The sequence below is a fragment of the Solanum lycopersicum genome, chromosome 4 (assembly GCF_036512215.1).
Source record: "Solanum lycopersicum chromosome 4, SLM_r2.1".
Taxonomy (NCBI): Eukaryota; Viridiplantae; Streptophyta; class Magnoliopsida; order Solanales; family Solanaceae; genus Solanum; species Solanum lycopersicum.
This window is the reverse complement of record NC_090803.1, coordinates 67,761,983-67,781,247: the sequence shown is the minus strand read 5'-3', so window position 1 is coordinate 67,781,247 and position 19,265 is coordinate 67,761,983. Positions and strand designations below refer to the sequence as shown.

The window sequence follows — 19,265 nt, the reverse complement described above, 5'->3', positions numbered from 1 at the left end:
AGCTGCTTTTATAACAAACGCTTTTGCTTTAATTCCACTTTCCTCAACAATTCTTCCCTCACAATCATAGCAAACTCCATAATTCTCCATTATATAATTCCGCTTTATCACACGAATCACATTTTCCCGTTGTAAATCACAATTCACTTCTAATCGCCGGTGCCGGAAAAATGGAGAGTGCACCGTCCACCGACGATGAGTTCGATTTGCAGAGTGAGCGTTTTGACGACAGTTACAGTCTCAGTGCTGACATCAGCGAATCGGAAACTTGTAGTAGCACGAGTACTTTCTCTTGCCGTCAACAGGACGCTTTCACTTCTCTATCCTCTTCTTCTACGCTGCATTTCAACTCCAATTCCGGTTTCGCTGAACTGCCTACTGTTATGTTGCCGGTCGTCGGAGGTAGACACGTCATCATGCCGGGCGAGAAACCGGATAAGCCTGAGATCGAGTTGTCTGGTGCGTAATTTGCTTCCTCTGTTATGTTCTGTGTGATTTTGTAACTTTTTTGCTGCAGTTTTATGTACCGTCTGGTTGAAGTAGGCAAGTATGCATACTAAGCAAGTTAACGCAACTTATAGTGATAGTTTTTAGCTTGTTATGTTAACTAGAGCATGAAATTCAGCACTAATTACGGTTTGTTTGTCTTCCTTGTGTGCTTTCAATGGCACGTTTTTCATAGTTACATAATTTTAGGCTGTTAGCTTGCTTAGAAAGTCTTTATATGTTAAACGCATTGAAGTAAATCATGGAGGAGAATTGAGAACTCCAGAGGAACTTTTATTTTACTTTTAGCATAGAGATTACAGAGTCTTCTCCTCTCTGTTATTTTAAGAGAAGTTATCTTAGAATGAGTTCCACATCGTTTCCTTGTTAAAGTAGCTATGCCTTTAATGACATTTCTTATGATTTAACATATAGTCTTGTGGATAGTTCTTTTAGGTTTGAAAATGGACTATAAAGGATGCCAGTTTTGTCTACTTTAACTCTTTCCAGTAAGTTGTGTGTTTGTGTAGTATTACTTTACCTGATTCCATCAGCCACTGAGTGATGTTTTTGTGATTACAGAAGTTGAATTGATGAAAGAGCGGTTTGCTAAACTACTGCTCGGAGAAGATATGTCTGGAGGAGGAAAAGGGGTCTGTACTGCTTTCGCCATCTCCAATGCCATCACCAATCTAGCTGGTATGTCACTTCACTTCGCATTTTAATGAGGTTCGGCAAATTCCACTAGGATTAACATTGTGAGTATTCTCTCATTCCACTTGCAGCTACAGTCTTCGGGGAACTCTGGAAGTTGGAGTCATTAGCGCCACAAAAGAAATCGATGTGGTTTCGAGAGATGGATTGGCTTTTGTCTGTGAGTGATTCAATAGTAGAACTTGTACCTTCTGAGCAGGAGTTCCCTGGTGGTGGGACTTTTGAGGTTATGGTCACTCAACCACGGTCAGATCTCTATGTAAATCTTCCAGCACTCAAGAAGCTAGATGCAATGCTAATTGGCATGTTGGATGCCTTTTCTGGCTGTGAATTTCATTATGTCGACCGAGGGATACTTGTCGCTGATGGAGAAGATGTCGAAGCATATCCTTGTTCCCCATCCTCTCATAGACCTTCCAGTAGACTTGAAGAGAAGTGGTGGCTACCATTCCCAAAGGTCCCACCAAAAGGTTTGTCAGAAGAGACAAGGAAACGATTGCGGCAGTGTAGGGAATGCACAAATCAAATTTTCAAGGCAGCTCAGGCGATCAATGCCAGCACACTATCTGAAATGGAAGTACCAAAAGACTACCTGGAGGGATTGCCAAAGGTTAGTGTGCTCACAATTGAAATGATCCATCTTTTATAACCTTTTTCTCTTTCCTATCAATTAATAAGCTGTTGTTTTACCTGGACACATATGGACATTTTCATTCATCTGCAAGGAAGACCAGTGATTCGGTAGTTTCTAGGCACACCGTATGTTTATTCCAAGCTTATTATGTCAATCTCCTATTTCCTCCCATTTCTTGGTTATAAACAGAAATAGAGCATCTTGAGGTGGAACTTATAGATGTTTCATCTAACATTAGAAAGACAGGAGTCTTCCAATATCTTCATAATATCTGCTTTTTATTTGTTATGTGCTCGCCCTTTTGATTTTTTGAAAAACCTTGCTATTGAATTTCCCCCCAAATATATTGTTTCTTCCATAGTTCTATAAAAACTTTAAGACATGCTTTTGTTTAATTCATCATTGGCCTGTAATTTCTCAGAGTGGGAAGGCATCCTTGGGGGAAATTCTCCACCGATATATTACTGCTGATCATTTCTCTCCAGAGTGCCTCTTTGATTACTTGGATCTCTCATCAGAGTATACGACTTTGGAGATTGCAAACAGAATTGAAGCTGCTATGCATGTATGGAAGCAAAAATGTGAAAAGAAGAACTTGAACCGGTCAAAATCTGGAAAATCATCATGGGGTGGAACGGTAAAAGGACTTGTTGGTCTTGTGGAAAGATATCAACTCTTGTCACAGCGAGCTGAGAACTTACTGAGGAACTTAAAGCTAAATTTCCCCGGCCTTCCACAAACTGCACTGGACATGACCAAGATTCAGTATAACAAGGTATACTCATGAGCCTCTTCTTTACTGCTTTGCTTTTATGACCACTGCCCTCATGTCCAGATTTTCAAGTCGCTTTTTGCTTATTAACGGTTAAAAGTTAACTTAAGGAGCTGATCACCATACTTACTTGAACAGCCTAGTTAAGTTGCTTATTCCATGAAATCAGAAGATGATCACTGCAGACACCAAAAGTTCTGAAGCTATTATTTTAGTTGGCGAACATGTGGCCTGATGCGGCTTATAAACATCTCTATGTATAACCTGAAAAAAAAGATCACAAAACATTAACCTTTAAAGGTTGCTGCCACAATTTTCTGAATTTTTTTTAAAAGGGTCGATGCTACAATTATCTCATTTGATATTTGCATGAAGCCTCAAAAGCTTATCTCATGTTTGCAATATGATCAACGTTACCATTTTAATCTAAAGAAAGCTTATAAATATGCAACAATTGCTTCCTAAATTAGTTAATATGGTCATCTTTTGTTTGATATAGAAGGTCACTAGAAGGACAATCATAAAACTGTTTACCATTATTGACGTAGGTTAACTTGCTGCATGAATACACTTTATTTTATTGTGTCTAGTTCATGTGTTACAAAAAGTTTCCAATTACATCAGGATTAAAGAAACTGATGTAACTTTCATGTTCATGTATGCAGGATGTAGGACATTCAATCCTTGAGAGCTACTCTAGAGTGTTGGAGAGTTTGGCCTTTAACTTGATGGCAAGGATTGAAGATCTACTATATGTAGATGATGCCACAAGGCGGCGTGCAGCTGAAGAGTCGGCCGCAATGCTCGACCAGCGAGGATTCTTTAACGCGCAGTCCCTACAGAATCAGGTTCCGTGTGCTTCCAATTTTGCCCGAAATAACTCTCTCCCCTCCTCAAAAGCTTTCAGTTCCTTGGATATAGTAGCTGAAAGCCCAGAGAGAACAGCTCATTCAATTGGGCATACTGTTCTTAGCAGCCCACGAGCTGAGAAACACAAAGCACTCAGTTTTTGAGGAATCCAAAGGGTGGTAGTGCATAGTAGGTATAGAATACAATGACTATTGACCCCTCATAGTTCTAGAAATTTAGGGGTCATTAGAGTTTAGAGATGGCTATTCCAACATCAGTCTAGTACTCTAATTCTTTGAGTAGTTAGCTGGAACTCAAAGTTTTAGATAATGCAAAATCCATGCATCCTAGACACGTTACTGTGATAATTTCTTGAAGGTCTATTCTGGATTCAAACTACTATATGTATATTTTTAGAAAGCTTGTATGATATCCATATAAACTTGGGACCTTCTAATCCAATAAGTGCAACTATCTGGGTAATTTCTTTTACCTTATGTAAAAACATACTGAATTGAATTTAATTGAAAGCATAACCATTAAGGTTGGTCTTTCAGCTTTTTTCTTGTACTGGTTTCATGATATGGCATTGGGTCCTCACCACTGTAGCAGGGGCTTAAAATTTTGTATATTTAGAGGTAAGTGTTTATGTTTGCAAATATAATGGTCTTCTCCTAGTCAATTTATGCTTTAAGGGATCGTTTGGTTCTGGAACAAATTATGCGGGGATTAGTAACGTAGAAGTCTAATATTTAAATTCCAACTTGCCTATAATGAGATGCTCTAGAGGTTGAAGTGATCTCTATAAACTCCACAAGCAAGGGTACTTTTATTCATAATGTTGTGCTAAAACCAGCAAGGGTAGCCAAGTTGGTTGAACAAGGCATCTCCCCAATGGGGATTCTCAAGTTTGTGACTCCCATGGTTTCTTGGTTGAGTTCATCGCACGGGTCTGCGTGGTTTGTGGAAGCGGACTTTACCTGTGCATACTCAAAGGATAGTCATTGCAGGTTTCTTGACATAAAGTTGTGCTAAAAGGTCTATTAGTTTCAAAAACTTCCTAATAGTCAAATGGTGTCAAACAAATTGGAACTTCAAGAGATCAGTTCTAAAATGGTGTAACTTCTTGAGCACAATTGACATTTCAAGTTTTAACAACCCATTTTTTCTGAATGGAAAAAAATTGGGCTGGTGACATTTCAATTATGAAATGTTCAACTGAACTCTCGAACATATAACTAGATGTTTAAATGAAACATACCCATTGTAGTCCCATGAAATGTGGTATGAGAAGGATATAATATGCACAAACTGTATCTCTACAACATATGAGATTGTTTTAGATAGATCCTTGGCCTACATTAGCTATTTAAATTATCAGTAAGTGAAAACAACAGAGTGATAATTATCCCTACCCAAATGGGCTTTGAGAGATTTGAGATTTTAAGCAATCATTATTTGGCTGAGTGAAATTCTTTTCATTGAGAGTAAAAACACAAACATCATTTGACTAAGTGGGATATCATAACTCGTAAGTCATGAGTTCTACTATTGAAATGATTTTAGAGTTTTAGAACCAATAGTATTCAATTCAACATCATTCGAATTGTTATACAAGTGGAATACCCAAAGCTCCACTAGCTTATTGCTCTCTATTATTCCTAGATGAAAACATGAAAACTTGGGGAGGGTAATTAGAAAGAAATTCGTCGCACCAACTATGTTGGTGCGACATAATTGGTAAAATTCCACTAGTGTGATTGGATGGGTAGAGTATATGCAGATATTATTCTTTCTAACCTTGTGGAGGTAGATCCGAAGTACCCTTGGCTCTTGCTTTATCTAAATTGGAATGGAACAATATTAGAGAACTATTCTCCCATATACAAGGAGAATAAGTTACATTTAGCAAAGAATACAAGGAAATTTGCAAAAATCTGCACGGGAAGCAAAAAAACACATTTTTTTGCCTACGAACCGCTAAGAATGTGGTGAAATAGATCAATTTCTTCCGATCATAATTAGATGTTTCGAGTTCCAATCCTAAAAATCAAAAAGTCCATGGGCATTTATGGTTAGATGTTCTGTATTAGTGTGCTCATTAATTATACCCAAGAGATTTGCTAGAAATTAATTGATGCATCAAATATGCCGTGGGGAAGAAGGTAACATTACTACAGTGAGAACAGAAATTATTCATTGCAGTACTACTGGTAGTAGGTGACCTTGAGGGCAATATTAACTGACAAAGTCTATGAACTTGGAAAAGAGACACAGTTAACTATAAGTATTAAGTAAACAACAATAAATACAAAACCCACAAAGGTGGTTATTGATCTGGTTGAGCAGATGATATCTTAAATGAGAGATCTCAAATTTAAGATCCCCACATATTTTCTCGGTCAAGCTCAATGCTTATTATAGAGACTTGTCTGATGTGATTTACCTCTCCGATGTAACAAAAAGTAGGTCCATTCCTATAATTAATTCATTAGGTCCGCGGGAGCATAGAAAAAGGAACTTTAAGTTGCCATAATTTATTGGAAAAATGTCAGACATCAATCATGAGCCAAGCTATTCCCCTCTCCCTCTTCATTAATCCACTGTGCATGCTCATTGCAATTGTATTCAAAGTTTTATAAATTTTGTATAGCTAATTATATGTATAATATATATCGAGAAAGTTACAACATTTAGCTCCACCCGACTACCCAAGCCCGTACATAATTCCGGTCTATATTTCAAAAAATTCTAGAGGGCTAGTTAACTAGGCACAAAATATAATGAAAGTGATCTTTTAGTACATATCTTAACTTAAAAATATGACTTCTAGCACACGACAGCGTTGCACTTTTATTATTGAACCCAAAGTCAAAACCTAGCTACAACTACTGTTTACATGCTAGACAAATTTCTACTTGAGAAAAGAACTTAGATATAGTTGTCGATTTCAATTACCGTCCAAGATCTCAATTATTTAGGTACAAATGACACTATCATCGTGGCTTGTACAATTAACTAGTTAGCTAGAGATCCAACACTCTTTGATTTAGATGTCTTGCTAGTATCATGTTATTACCTCGATAACATATAAACATACAACTCTAAAACATGATATTAGCAAGTTATCTATAGATTAACTAACAGATTAAAGAGCCATCCTTTGGTTAACATACATATTACAAAACTTTCAAAATCAATGTTGATACAAATAGTATGGAATTAGTAAAAGTAACTAATTTTCAAAATGGGAGACATCCTCCATTTTTATGGATCCCTTTACAACAAGATACATATCATGAATAATCTTACGATCTAAGAAATGAATAATCCACAAGTGAGGTCTGAGAAATCTGTTGTGTACATAACAGATCTTGTATATACCTTCAACACGATCATCCGGGGTGAACAAGAATTGGGGATCGGATGCGGGCGAAATTCCCGCCAATGGCTGAGATGTTCAGTCGACTCCCTCCCCCTTTGTGGGGGTCCCGACCCCTACGAGTGAGCAGAAAAGGGAGGAGGAAAGAGGCCCTGGGAGGTGGAGATATGGCTTCCGATAGACCGATCCCAACTCAAGTATAGTCTAAACAAGTGTTGAATTGATCTCATTCCACAAAGGAACAAATATACATAACAAAAGTTCTAGCTATATATATAGATGTATAGTAAGCACAACAAAATGAATAGCTTAAAAGATGAAAAAAGATAGGGTTTTTGAGCTCCAAGTAGCATTTGATGGATCAAGAATATGTTGTTTGTTTTATCAATTTCATTGCAAGAAAAGAACTTTGAAGATACAAAGTTAAAATATGAATCAAGAATATGTCCTTTGAGGATTGAAACAAGAAAAATATCAAATTGAAGAAAACTAATAAATCCAAACAATATAAAGATTTGTCCTTTTATTACCTTTTTGGAATTTCCAAAAAAGAACTACTCATCATCATTATCATCAGTATCAACACAAAATATGTGGTTCAATTAACATCAAGAAGATTTCACAAAGAGAAACTAACACAAATCTGTTGACAGTATGCCCACCTCCATTTTTTAAAAAAAATAATAACAAAAATTATTTTTCTAAAAAAATAGAAGATTATGAAGGTAAAGGAGGTGGACAGAATGCCAAAGAACTATGTAAGGAACCCTTTGAGAAATCTTCATGAAAATCAAGATTGTAGTCTCTCAATAATCTTCACTACTTAATTTTTGTACTCATAATAATAATAATAATAATAATAATGTAGTTTCAAAAGAGGGGCAGTTGAGCACTATTTAAGATGGTGGCTGAAAAAATAATTAATAGAGAGAGAAAAATGTTATTTTTGAGAAAAGTAAAGGGAGAGATCACAAATCAGATTGGAAGTTTCATTCCTCTCTTTATTCTGAATTTTGCCCCTCCTTTCAAAGATTTAAAATTGAAATTTTATTTAATTATATAAATATTTAAATTTAAAATTAATATTTTATTTGAATACATTAATATTTAAAATTGAATGTTATTTAGATATAACAAAATTCACATTAATTTAAGTTACAATTTTATTCAAACACATAAAAATCTCACAATCTACGAAAATTAATAAAAAAATCCAACTCCCTGTATAACCTTTATTATATTATAATTTATAAATATGATACCGAAATATGATATGTTAGTCTCATTATAAATTATATATGTTTATGTTTATATAAATTAATGTTTGTGATACTATGTTATGACATACTTCCAAATACATATAACTTTATAAAAATTTATTGATCCAATAAATCAACCATAGAATAAATAACTATTCCTTAATATTAAACTTTTTATATATTACAAACGATCGAATATGAATTTTTCTTTTTAATGAGATAAATTTATGAATAAAGTTTTAAATATTAAATATTAAAAATTTGATTCACAAACTTGAAACTCAACTATCTTTTAGGAGAATTTGTAATTTACTATCGAAGTGTCAAATTCAAATATTCAAATATCACAAACAAATATTTTAAAAAAAAAGAACTTCAAATTGGGAAAGTATTTTTCTTCTATCCATTTTGTAAAAGGTTAAAGAGATTTTAATTCCTTCCATTTTTATTGTAAGACTAAATCAGAGCTCGTTGCAAGTGTTACAAAATAATAGATCGTTCTAAAAAAGAAAACCTAGACTTATGTTTTTGAAGTATAAGAAAGAGCTTATTTATTAGTTATTGTTTAGTAACTTTTATTATTAATCACCGCATAACAAATATTTTTATCGGTTTAACTTTTATTAGGATTGTTTAATTCGTAATATAGACCATATCAAAATTGAAATAGAATCTATAGTATTTTGTTATTCTTAATTACAAATATATTAAATTCAAACCCTAAAAATCTAATCCTTCTTAGTCAGCATTCTATTTTTGAACATTGATCTTCCTTCGATAATTTAAATTATTCAAAATAAATATCAAATACTAACAACTATAAATGAAAGAAAATTTATGGTTGTAGCCTTTAATATTATTTATTTATTTAAGAGATTATGTTTGTCGGGTGGGAAGTCGGCCACTAGAGGTGGCATCCTAGGTATATATATATACGCTGCTGAAATAAATATTTTCTTCCTTCATTTTCATTTATTTTTTAAAGCTCCCTTTTTTTTATATAATTAAATAATAATTTCACTACTTATGTTAAGCGATGTATATTTTTATGCAGGAAATAATTTAAAAAATAAACAGTTATCGATAAAATACTGAACGAATAAAAATAATCGAAAAACATGATATTAAGAGGAAGCTTAAAAAATGAAATGATAAAGTTTTGACAATAAATGGTCAATGACTTCAATTATGTTGCTTCACACCTTATTACAGTGTTATCTCTTGCCAACACCATTTTCGAAGACCACATTTTTTTTTAATAGTTTCACTATATTTATTCTAAAAAATAAAAAATTAGAGAAAGAGTAATAATCCTTTCCACCCTTTTGTCGAGTGATATGTCGCAGTCATTATGCCAACTTTCTCTTCATTGTAATTTTCTTTTTTCAATTTTCGAATTTCGCTGTGAAATTAATTTTTTAAAATTATTTTATTGATTACTGAGCCATTTTTTGAGTGCAAATGCGATATTATATCTTTAGTCCTTGTGTATTGAACTTTATTTTCGTTAATATTTATTTTATTCATTCGATTAGAAATATTTTTAAGAGATAATAAATACAATAATAATTTTATTATATGATAAGCTTTGATTATTATATGATAGGAATAAATTAGAAATAAGTAGTATTTCATAAGAGAATAAAATAAGTTAATTATAAAATGATAAATTATTTTAAAACTTTTAAATTAAATTAATAAAAATAATTACTTGGTCCTTTTAACTCTTTGGCCACAAGGTATATACCATCCCCATTTACACCATTTATTGCTGGAAAACAACAACCTACCAAACTTTCATTTTCTTTGGGTGCACTATTTATTGCAAAACAGAAGTCTATCGACCCAAACCCCACCTCCAAAATTACAGTGGTTGATCAACAACACCGTATGATATTAAAGATGTCACATGTTTCAGATTCAAATTTTAATTATCAAAAAAGTTCGATAAAAAGACATTTTTCCTTCTTAAATTAGTAGCATAAATTCAATTTAACCAAATTTTCTATACAAATATCTAATATCAATGAAGAACCGAAAAAAAAAAGAAAGAACAACAGCTAGATGTTGTTTCTTTTTTAGTTTCTGTAATACTATTAAGCCATTTAAGTGTTGTTGGAGGTCTACACAACCAGTTGGCATTTGTCAGATAGAGCCATGATTGAATCATTGGGATACTCATACATATAATACACATTGTATGTTTTTAACCCAAAAATATTTTTTTTAAAAAAATAATCAAAAGAATGTACGATCAAACTTTTTTAGTCACGGTGTTATTTGTGTTAGATTCTCTTTCTATTGTTACAAGGAAAATTTGTTATGGAGGACCTATGATACATCATAACATGAAAAATTAGTTCTAAAAATTATTTATTTTTCTACTCTCTTGCTTTTTATAACTTTTATTAGATAGACGTTAATTAATTTAAAAATATATTATATTTTAGTAAGGTTTATTTAGAATATTATTAATTAATAAAAACGTGTCTCTCAAGTTAAGTTCTAGAATATTATCAGAATAAATATAGATCTTGAAATCAAATCTCATCGCCATTCAAATTAAAAGGAACTTTCACATATTTAACTTAAATTTTTAAATGAGATGCTCATACACCTATCGAAATAATAGAATTAATTAATCACACAACTAGCGGAATGATAGAATTACTCACAAATTAAACAGAGTTGGAGCTAGGTTAATTCAAGCTACCGGGAAAAACAGAATTCAGCAATTAAAACAAAATGTTTATATTATAAATTAAAGTTTTATCTAATATGCAAAAATAGATATTTATTTATTTGTATGGTAATAATATTTCTTGTAGTAAAAATATTGATGATATCCTAGCATCATGCTTACTACAATGAAAAGATAAAAGGAAGATTGACCTTTTGGAAACAATCAGCACTAGTTTTTTTGGGAGGCAATTTTGGTGACATATAAAAACTTTAAATTATATAACTTTTTAGAAATGAATTTTCTTTTTAGTATAATAATTATTTATGGTTGTTCTCCATTAATTTTCCACACTATGATATTATGAAGTGCCTCCACATTAGTTCAGCATGCAATATTACCTTTTTTCTTGTATTAATTGGAGCCACTTATAATATTCACATGACACGTATTATTAGACCTTATGAATTGACCTTTCAAGCCATGTTATTCTCATTGAATTCAAAAATGTGCGTATCGTGTAGATTTATGTTAATGTGAAATTTGATCGTCAAGGTAATAAGTATTATTTTGTTCTTAATTAATAAATTTAGGGTTTAAGTCTTTTTGATACAGAATCGTTATTGTTAGAAAGCATTTATCTTTAATATGAAATTTTTTAACGTAAATTTAAATTTAATTAAGTTATAATATGAATACCGAATACCGATATGAAAACAAAAATGATCTATTGAGATATAACATGTGTTACGTTTTGTCAACTACAACAACTTTTTAATGTAGGCCTAATTTAGTAATGTAGGAAATTATGAAAATAAATCATATAATTTTTCTTATGATATATCTTATGCTTTTCATGATTATGAAGTACCCACTCTACCGTTTACTGGGGTTAATTGCAGGGTCCAGGTGCTAATTTCTTTTGATTAATAAATAGTTCTGACACAAAATTCTCAAAGTTAAAATTAAAGTAGTACTTTTATACCGTCATTGTGAATTAATGTAATTATATTTTAGACTTAATAACTATCATACTATTGCATTAACAAAAAATAATAATCTGCATTAGTGAGAATAGTTTTATTATTGGTAATATTAATGACCCCTTTTTTTGTTCTAATTTCATCAAAATACATTTCTTTTAACTAATCTACGTTTTCAAAGTCATTTTCTAGATATATATATATATATAAGAAATTGTTGAATGACGAAACAAGAAATAAAGACGGACTCAAAATTTAAAAAGTTATGAATTCTCTTAAAACAATTTTCAAAAGTTAATATAATAATAAGTAAATTTTTGATCAAATATATTTAAAATTTAGATAATAGTTTATTAATTTTATGTAAATCCATTATAGTTTGTCATTGACAAGAAAAGACAAAAGAGTATTATATTAGAGCTACCAACTCAATTTCCTTCTTTTTTTGTTTGCTATAAAATAATCATAATGTTTCAAAGAAGTGATTTAGATCATCTTACCAATTTAGTGCACATAATGATTAGGGGTTTGCTAAAAAGTGGTGCCTTAATTTAAAGAAACCATGCATGCAGTAGAAATAATGAATTATGTTTAATTATTCTATATAGTTATTGAACAATATTATGGATTAATTTAATTAGGAGCATCTTCTTCAAATTCAAGACACAACATGATCATGTAACTCTGCATGTAATTGTATTTTTTTTTTTAAATATTGCTTAGGCATGTGATTATTATTATTATTATTATTATTAATAATTGTGTGTTAATTAAAAATTATTGGGTTGACTAATGAACAAATTTGTATCATGTAGACTTATTAAGAGGCTAAAACACCTTTTATGAAAATAAACTTCATTTCATAATTAAAATAAATAGCTGACTAAGAATAAAAAAATTTGATCCACGTATATCACTCATAACACCGCTCGGTAGTCGATCATTTGAGTAAATTGAGGTTATGTACTTTTTTGTTTTTGGAATATATACACTATTGAGTTGAAACTTTGAAATATTCCTTCAACCAAAAGTAAACAAAAAGTTTTTAACCCTACCTTCTACATTTTTTACTTTTAACCCTAGGTAAATTATGATTAAGGTGAATATTAGTACTAATAAAGTTGAGTTTTCCTATAGATAACGTGAATTGGTAAAAAGACATTGGGAATAGAAGCTAGGGGAGATGATTATGGACTAAAAGAAAAGACCAACTTTAATTAAATGATGGATGATTTTTTTTAAAAAAAAAGTGTGCATCACGTGATAAATACATGAGGGAGAAATATGAAAATATAATGATAATTTTGGGTTATTTATTGTATGATAATAGAAATTTTTATTTCATCTTTATTTATTTTGGAGATGTTGATAGGGGCGTTGAGTTTTCAAGACATAAATCATGAGATGTATGACGATTTGTTATGATGGTGATGTGAGGAATCTCTCTTTTTTCGACACAACTCCATGTGATCCCTTCATTTCAATTTAACAGTCATTAGGTTATTTCTAGGTATCCTTGATATATATTATTAGATAAGATAGTGTTTTGACTAGTCAAGAATATTCACGTTCAGATAAATGTGAGGGCATACTAAAAGAAATATGATTAAGAACATAGTTATACTGATAAGATGGGAGTGATCTCCGTGGTAAAATATGAAAGAAATGAGATTGTGAAATAGTTCGAACATATAAAGAAGAGATGCATGAATGCACCACCAAAAAGGTACGAGGGGTTAGATTTTATAGGACTTAGAAGTGGTAAAGCCATGTCGAAGAAGAAACAGGGAAGGTGCTTAGATATGACATGAAAAAGTTTTAGCTTACTAAAAACATGAACGTAAACCCTAGATGAAGGTATACTGATCACGAAATTGGGAAGAAGATAAATAAATAACAGAGTATTGTCTCATTTTATATGAGAAACAAAAGACAATCCTTTGATCTTTCTGACATGAAAATGGCTTCTTCCCTCATACAAAACGATAACTGAATAAATAAACCTGAACCTCCTTATTACATTGCATTCAAGAACACTTTTATTACCTTTCTGCAATGTCTAATGAACAGAAATAAAAAAAAAAAGTCATCACTCCAACCAAACCTATAGAGGCGGATCCAGTATTAGAAGTAGGTGCACGGGTTTGAAACACACACACATATATATAAGATTACTTCTGCCAGACTGCATAGCGATGGCCACTGGTCGCGAGAGTCCACTCTTTCCCAGCAGGGCACCATGATCCGTCCCCGATCTTCATGCTAACCTTTTCATCAATGGTTGCAGCGTATAAGTTTGACTGTGCCTCAATAATCCTTATAGATGAACGACTGTGTATGCCTTGATTCCTCCGAATAGCAATCTGAAGCATACATTTCAAACATTAGGATCGTCCAACTCTGACTGTTCACTCAATTTGTGTCAATAGTTAATAGATATTGACATACCAGCTTTACAATTTGGTCATGCATGGAATTATCCCATTCGTAGAAATGGTCATAGAAAACTGATGGTATCCCTGGGTGCGTTAGAATGTATGCATAGCCCTGGAGTGATAAGTATAAGGCCAGATTCCACAAAAGATGATCATGAAAAATAAGATCTGAACATTTGTATAGTAGGAGAAATATGTAAACTAGAAGTACTCTAGGAATACAATATAGAAGTAAAAATAAGCTCGTAAGTCGAGCATCTAAATGTGGAGGATAGATGTTGAAAATACCTCCATAACATGATGTGAAGGGAAAGGCCAGTGCGCCTACAAGGTGAGATCATTATGTTAGTTGAGTAATCAAGGGAAAATATTTCAGTTTCCATGATAAGAAAAATATAAAAGAGAGTAAATGATCCAAGAAGCTAGCTAAATTCAAAAACAGATTAAATGAATGAATTACATTAACCTATGCGACTGCATTAACAAAATCAAACAGTAGAATAGTTATGTAGCATAGGAAATGAAGCAGCGAAACCAAAGCAGAGACTAAAGCCAACTAGATGCAAATCAGACAACATCAGGAACCTGAGTTGATCCAGTGTCGTGATTATCAATAAAAGTGACAGCCCTTGAAGGCCACCATCCTAAAACTCCTGGTGGTTTCCCCTTAGAGTCGCGCAAACGCCAGAATTCTCCTTTAACTGCTTCCTGCCATTGCATATAGATAATAAGGTTAGCACTATTTTCTGGTATATCCTCACTGAATCACAGACAAATCCCCGAATAAATAACTTGAACAAGAAACATAAACATGTCATCAAAATTCATTTGGATTTGCTACCATTACTAAATTTGATCTGAAAACGTGTAGTCTTTGATACTAATATCAGATGAAAAGGACCCATCATTTTTATTAGGATCTTAAGTTTAATAGTCAATAAGCCTATGACTCAGGTCTCATATTTAAATGGATACCTGAAGGATTGCTTTTGTTGTAAAATCGAATGCAGTTGAAAGTTGTCCCGCGCCATCAATCCAATTGATGATTCTTTGCCTGTGACTATCTGCATATAACAAATAAGGCTACCTTTGATATATAGACAGAACAGAGATATCTACAGAAGGGGGAAACCAAGGTATGGGCATGCGCTGCCCTGCCTCCACATTGTGTTACTGGATACAAGGAAATTGTCAACTAATTGGATCACATTATGTAGCTCAACCCTGATGATTTAATAAGATTATAAAACTTGGATGATGATAGGTAGCTTCCTGTTACCTCAGAAGTTGACTCTTTTGAGGCACTTCATATGGTCTGCAGATGTTTTATTTGTCCTTCAATTTCTCTCTTCTTCTTTTTTTGTAATGGAACTTAGGTGGTTAAGAATTTAAAGACCTTAAATTATGACACAACATAAGACCGATTTTCACATCAATAAGTTCTCTTGTCTCGAAAAGGTCATTCCTAAAACTTGCTCGTCTCTCCTTGCTTAAAGAAATTCAACATTGATGGTACCAACTGTTAGAAAGGTGAATACATCTAAGTCACATGATACCTTGGTTGTAATCCAAATTGCTGCCCTTGTAATTGCAAGTGTCCCAGTATTCTCCAACTGCAAATATTGGCTTAGCTCCCTCGATATATTCCTTTACATACTTCGAAGCATAACTAAAGTTGAGAGAAAGGAAATCTCAGCTCTTTGCAAATGGAAAGACATCAAACAAAAGAAAAGAAAATGGAAATCCTGCCTTGAGGGGAAAGGGTACATAGAGAACTAAAGAGAGCAAGTGCAGATTTACCCTTTGGCAAAATCAAAACGAAAATCTTGGAAGCCAACAGAGGATCTTAGCCACCGCATCCAGTCAATGAGATCTTTCCGGACAAAGGATTGTGTATGATCTATATTTGGAAATCCGTTAAAGTTGTCTCCAGTGCTTTTGTTACCCTGGAAGATATCCTTAAAAGTATGAGCGTATACTCTGAAGGTGTTTTACTTGGAAATTGAAAATATGCAAGAAGAAAAAATCACTTATCCGTAAAATCTATCATCAGACATCACATTCAATTGATTATCTGAAAGTTCATTCGCTACAGAAATGGGCTAAACTACAGAACACCAATTATTAGACTGAAGAGTATAAACCACTCAAAATAATAGATACTGAATTCCAGAAGTTAAAAGAACTAATGGTGAAGGTAGCCCGAAACTGAAGCCACATGAATTCAAGATATTAACTCAAAGTTGTAGTCTTTGATATTCGATATGTAAAAATAGGCAGCAAAATTTGCAACAGGGGACAACTCTGCTAAGTTTTAATAATGAAAATTATTAAAATGAGTCTTCTTAAATAGGAAGATAAAAAGTAAGGTTTATCTAGTAATTTACTTCCAATTATTTGAAACTTACTGAAGGAATCATACGTTTTAGTAAGGTTAATGCACTAAACCAAGCTTAATGTTTAGATACAATTCATTCTTTAACTAATGCTAGCATCAGAGCTTCTTGATCTCGCTTGGCGAATAGAAGTAGGTGGTTCATTTCCAGGAGAGGAATCTATCATCTATGCCACTCTCAAAAATAATAGAGTACACGAAAAATGAACATCATATACTAGAGAAAATGGTACTCGTTAATTCTATGATCAAGTAGATGCAGATGAAAGGATAAATAAATGTCTTAAGTTGCATATCCTTAAAGCAAGATTTCAGTTACAGCATCCTTACCCTTCCACCAGTGCAAGATGTAATAGCATGTTCATCCCAAGACATAGGAATTCCATCATAGCGATTGTAGATTCCACCATGCCCTTGGGTAGTCCCAACACGATGGTTAATGACTATGTCTGCCATCCCTCTAACTTTGTACTGCTTCAACTTATCAAGTAAAGCATTTAAGAGATCCTCAGAACCATATGAAGAATTGAGAGAATAAAGGTTCTGTGGAAGGTAACCTATGATGAAAAAAAACAACACAAAAGATAATAACTATCAAAAGAGAAGCTGAAAGAGCGCAGAGACAACAACTCAAAAGACTAAAACACTTTAACTTTCAACCTTCAGGAGCCAATGAGTGACACACCGGAGGCAGCCAAGCAGTTGTGATACCAGACTTTGCAATATCAGGAACTTTCATATCTAAATTTCTCCACCAATCATGTTTATGAGATTCCCAGTTGAATGCCTGCATGTACAATAGTTAAAAGACTTTTCTACTTATGAACAGAACTGACACAGATCAATGTTTACTTCTCAATTGTATTTTCCATTTCTTTATGTTCAAAACCTACGGATAACGCATCAACATTCATCCTTCAACAAATTGTTATATGAAACTACTTTGAAAGAACATATCACCTGCAATATGATCTCCTTTCCATTGCGTATCACAACCACTACAAGCACATGAAAATTATAGTTCAGTTAGCATTTATCAGTATAGTCCCCCTTCAAAAATCTGTCTTACGAAATACAGTGATTGCTAGAGCTCCTAATGTAGGTAACTACACTAGTCTTAACAGAAAATAGAGCATGCACATCCCAATCATTTACTCTTAGAACTATTAAAGTTTTAAATAAAATACCAAAATATTTTGTCCAAATCTTTATTAAGTTCAAATCTCAATCTTCCTTCTCAATTATGAAGCATATATAAAGGAAAAGAGAACCTTACATGGATCAGACTGCTGACTTTCATCAAACCCCATCACACGTTCTTTGCTAACTCGAACTCACAACTTTACTTTGCTTGTTCAGGAAAAAAAAGCCGATCGCAGCTTGAAATTACGTTCCTCAACGTAGCAACTCTGGTATTTAATACAGACGAAAAGTGAAATTAGTCAAATCGGATCGATTTCTCTAATAAGGAATCATGAATTCTCAACCGTGAAACGAAAAAAGGAGAATTGCAATTGAAGAAAAGTAGGGATCTCTGCTAGTAAAAAAAAAATTAAAATTCGATCACCACATAAACCAGAAATACAAAAAGAACAATATTTTTAAATTTTATTTTTACGAAATGGAGTTGAGATTCGAGGAATTTACAGAAAGTAATCCATTTTCCGGATTCGTTCCACTCCGAAATCGTTCGTCAGTGATATTCACGTTTGGCGGTGAATTGGCAGTGACACGTGGCAATTGTTCATTGGAAGCTTGGAATTGACGGCAATGGGGTGGAGGAGATTGACGACGCGCCGAGAATGGTGCGGTGGCGGTAACGGCGGCGACTGTCCATTGGGGTGGCGACAGTTCATACAAATTGCGGCCGAAAGATGGCGAAAAATCTCAAATTGGGATCATATTAATCAATAATCAATTAAACAACCAACTTTACTGTTCCTGATTCAAAACCCATTAAATTGAAGTACTTCATGAGGGAACTGGTTCCTCGAAAACCCATTAAATATAGTGCTTTTAAAAAGTTTTCCTCATTGGCATTGTTGGGATGTGAAGAAAATAGGAGGCTAACTAATTATGATGGTGTGAACAGTTAATTTCTTAAAACTTTTGTATCTAACTTAAAATGTTTCATAACAATAGAAAGAAAAATAAAACCCAAAAAAACGAATTGAAACTGCAGATACATCCAGACTTGTATCAACAGAGTATGATTTTCAAGGTTTGTATTGTTTTCAACCTCGAGAGATTCTCTTGCTCCTTGAATAATGTTCAATCATTCAACATTGGTTTGAGCCTTTTTATCTTTATAACCATAACAATGAAGAAGAGTGTTATGGCCTGTCACGACTGGAATCTAGACCCCAGACGAGACCGGCGTCGCTGACCTCTCAGAGGTCGCAAACAAGCCTACTTACATCATTCTTATTTTATATAGGTTAATTTTAGCGGAAAATTTGAAATTTTTGATTCCTTAATCATACTTGTTAAACATTCTTTATATTTCATAATCGTTCATCATCAACCATCTAACAATTAAGAGATAAGTAACTGAAAGAAATAATTCATTAAGTATTAATTGTATATCGGTCAAAATAACCCCAATACAAAGTCTGAACCAAAACAGAAAAGAAACGCTAGTGGAACATGCTCCACTAGCTCAACTCTAAACTACGC

At 32.9% G+C, this 19,265-nt stretch overlaps 2 protein-coding genes and 1 non-coding gene across 3 annotated transcripts; 1 reads left to right on the top strand and 2 right to left on the bottom strand.

The window, feature by feature from the left end:
* On the top strand, positions 1 to 4,025 carry LOC101251179 (rop guanine nucleotide exchange factor 1-like). Its single transcript, XM_004238355.5, has 5 exons — positions 1 to 459; positions 1,069 to 1,185; positions 1,272 to 1,810; positions 2,256 to 2,609; positions 3,272 to 4,025. Exons 1-5 carry the CDS (start codon positions 171 to 173, stop codon positions 3,617 to 3,619), a joined length of 1,647 nt encoding a protein of 548 aa, XP_004238403.1. The 5' UTR covers positions 1 to 170; the 3' UTR covers positions 3,620 to 4,025.
* A 3,411-nt stretch (positions 4,026 to 7,436) lies between these two features.
* On the bottom strand, positions 7,437 to 7,636 carry MIR394 (microRNA MIR394). The gene has a single exon (NR_130081.1). It is a non-coding gene; the product is annotated as a microRNA MIR394 (primary transcript).
* A 6,009-nt stretch (positions 7,637 to 13,645) lies between these two features.
* On the bottom strand, positions 13,646 to 18,870 carry LOC101250886 (probable alpha-amylase 2). Its single transcript, XM_004238354.5, has 12 exons — positions 18,237 to 18,870; positions 17,866 to 17,998; positions 17,550 to 17,587; positions 17,250 to 17,376; positions 16,920 to 17,146; positions 15,995 to 16,140; positions 15,751 to 15,863; positions 15,170 to 15,258; positions 14,780 to 14,902; positions 14,483 to 14,518; positions 14,208 to 14,306; positions 13,646 to 14,122 (listed from the first exon to the last, which is right to left on the bottom strand). Exons 2-12 carry the CDS (start codon positions 17,897 to 17,899, stop codon positions 13,931 to 13,933), a joined length of 1,224 nt encoding a protein of 407 aa, XP_004238402.1. The 5' UTR covers positions 17,900 to 17,998; positions 18,237 to 18,870; the 3' UTR covers positions 13,646 to 13,930.
* Between the last annotated feature and the right edge of the window lie 395 nt (positions 18,871 to 19,265).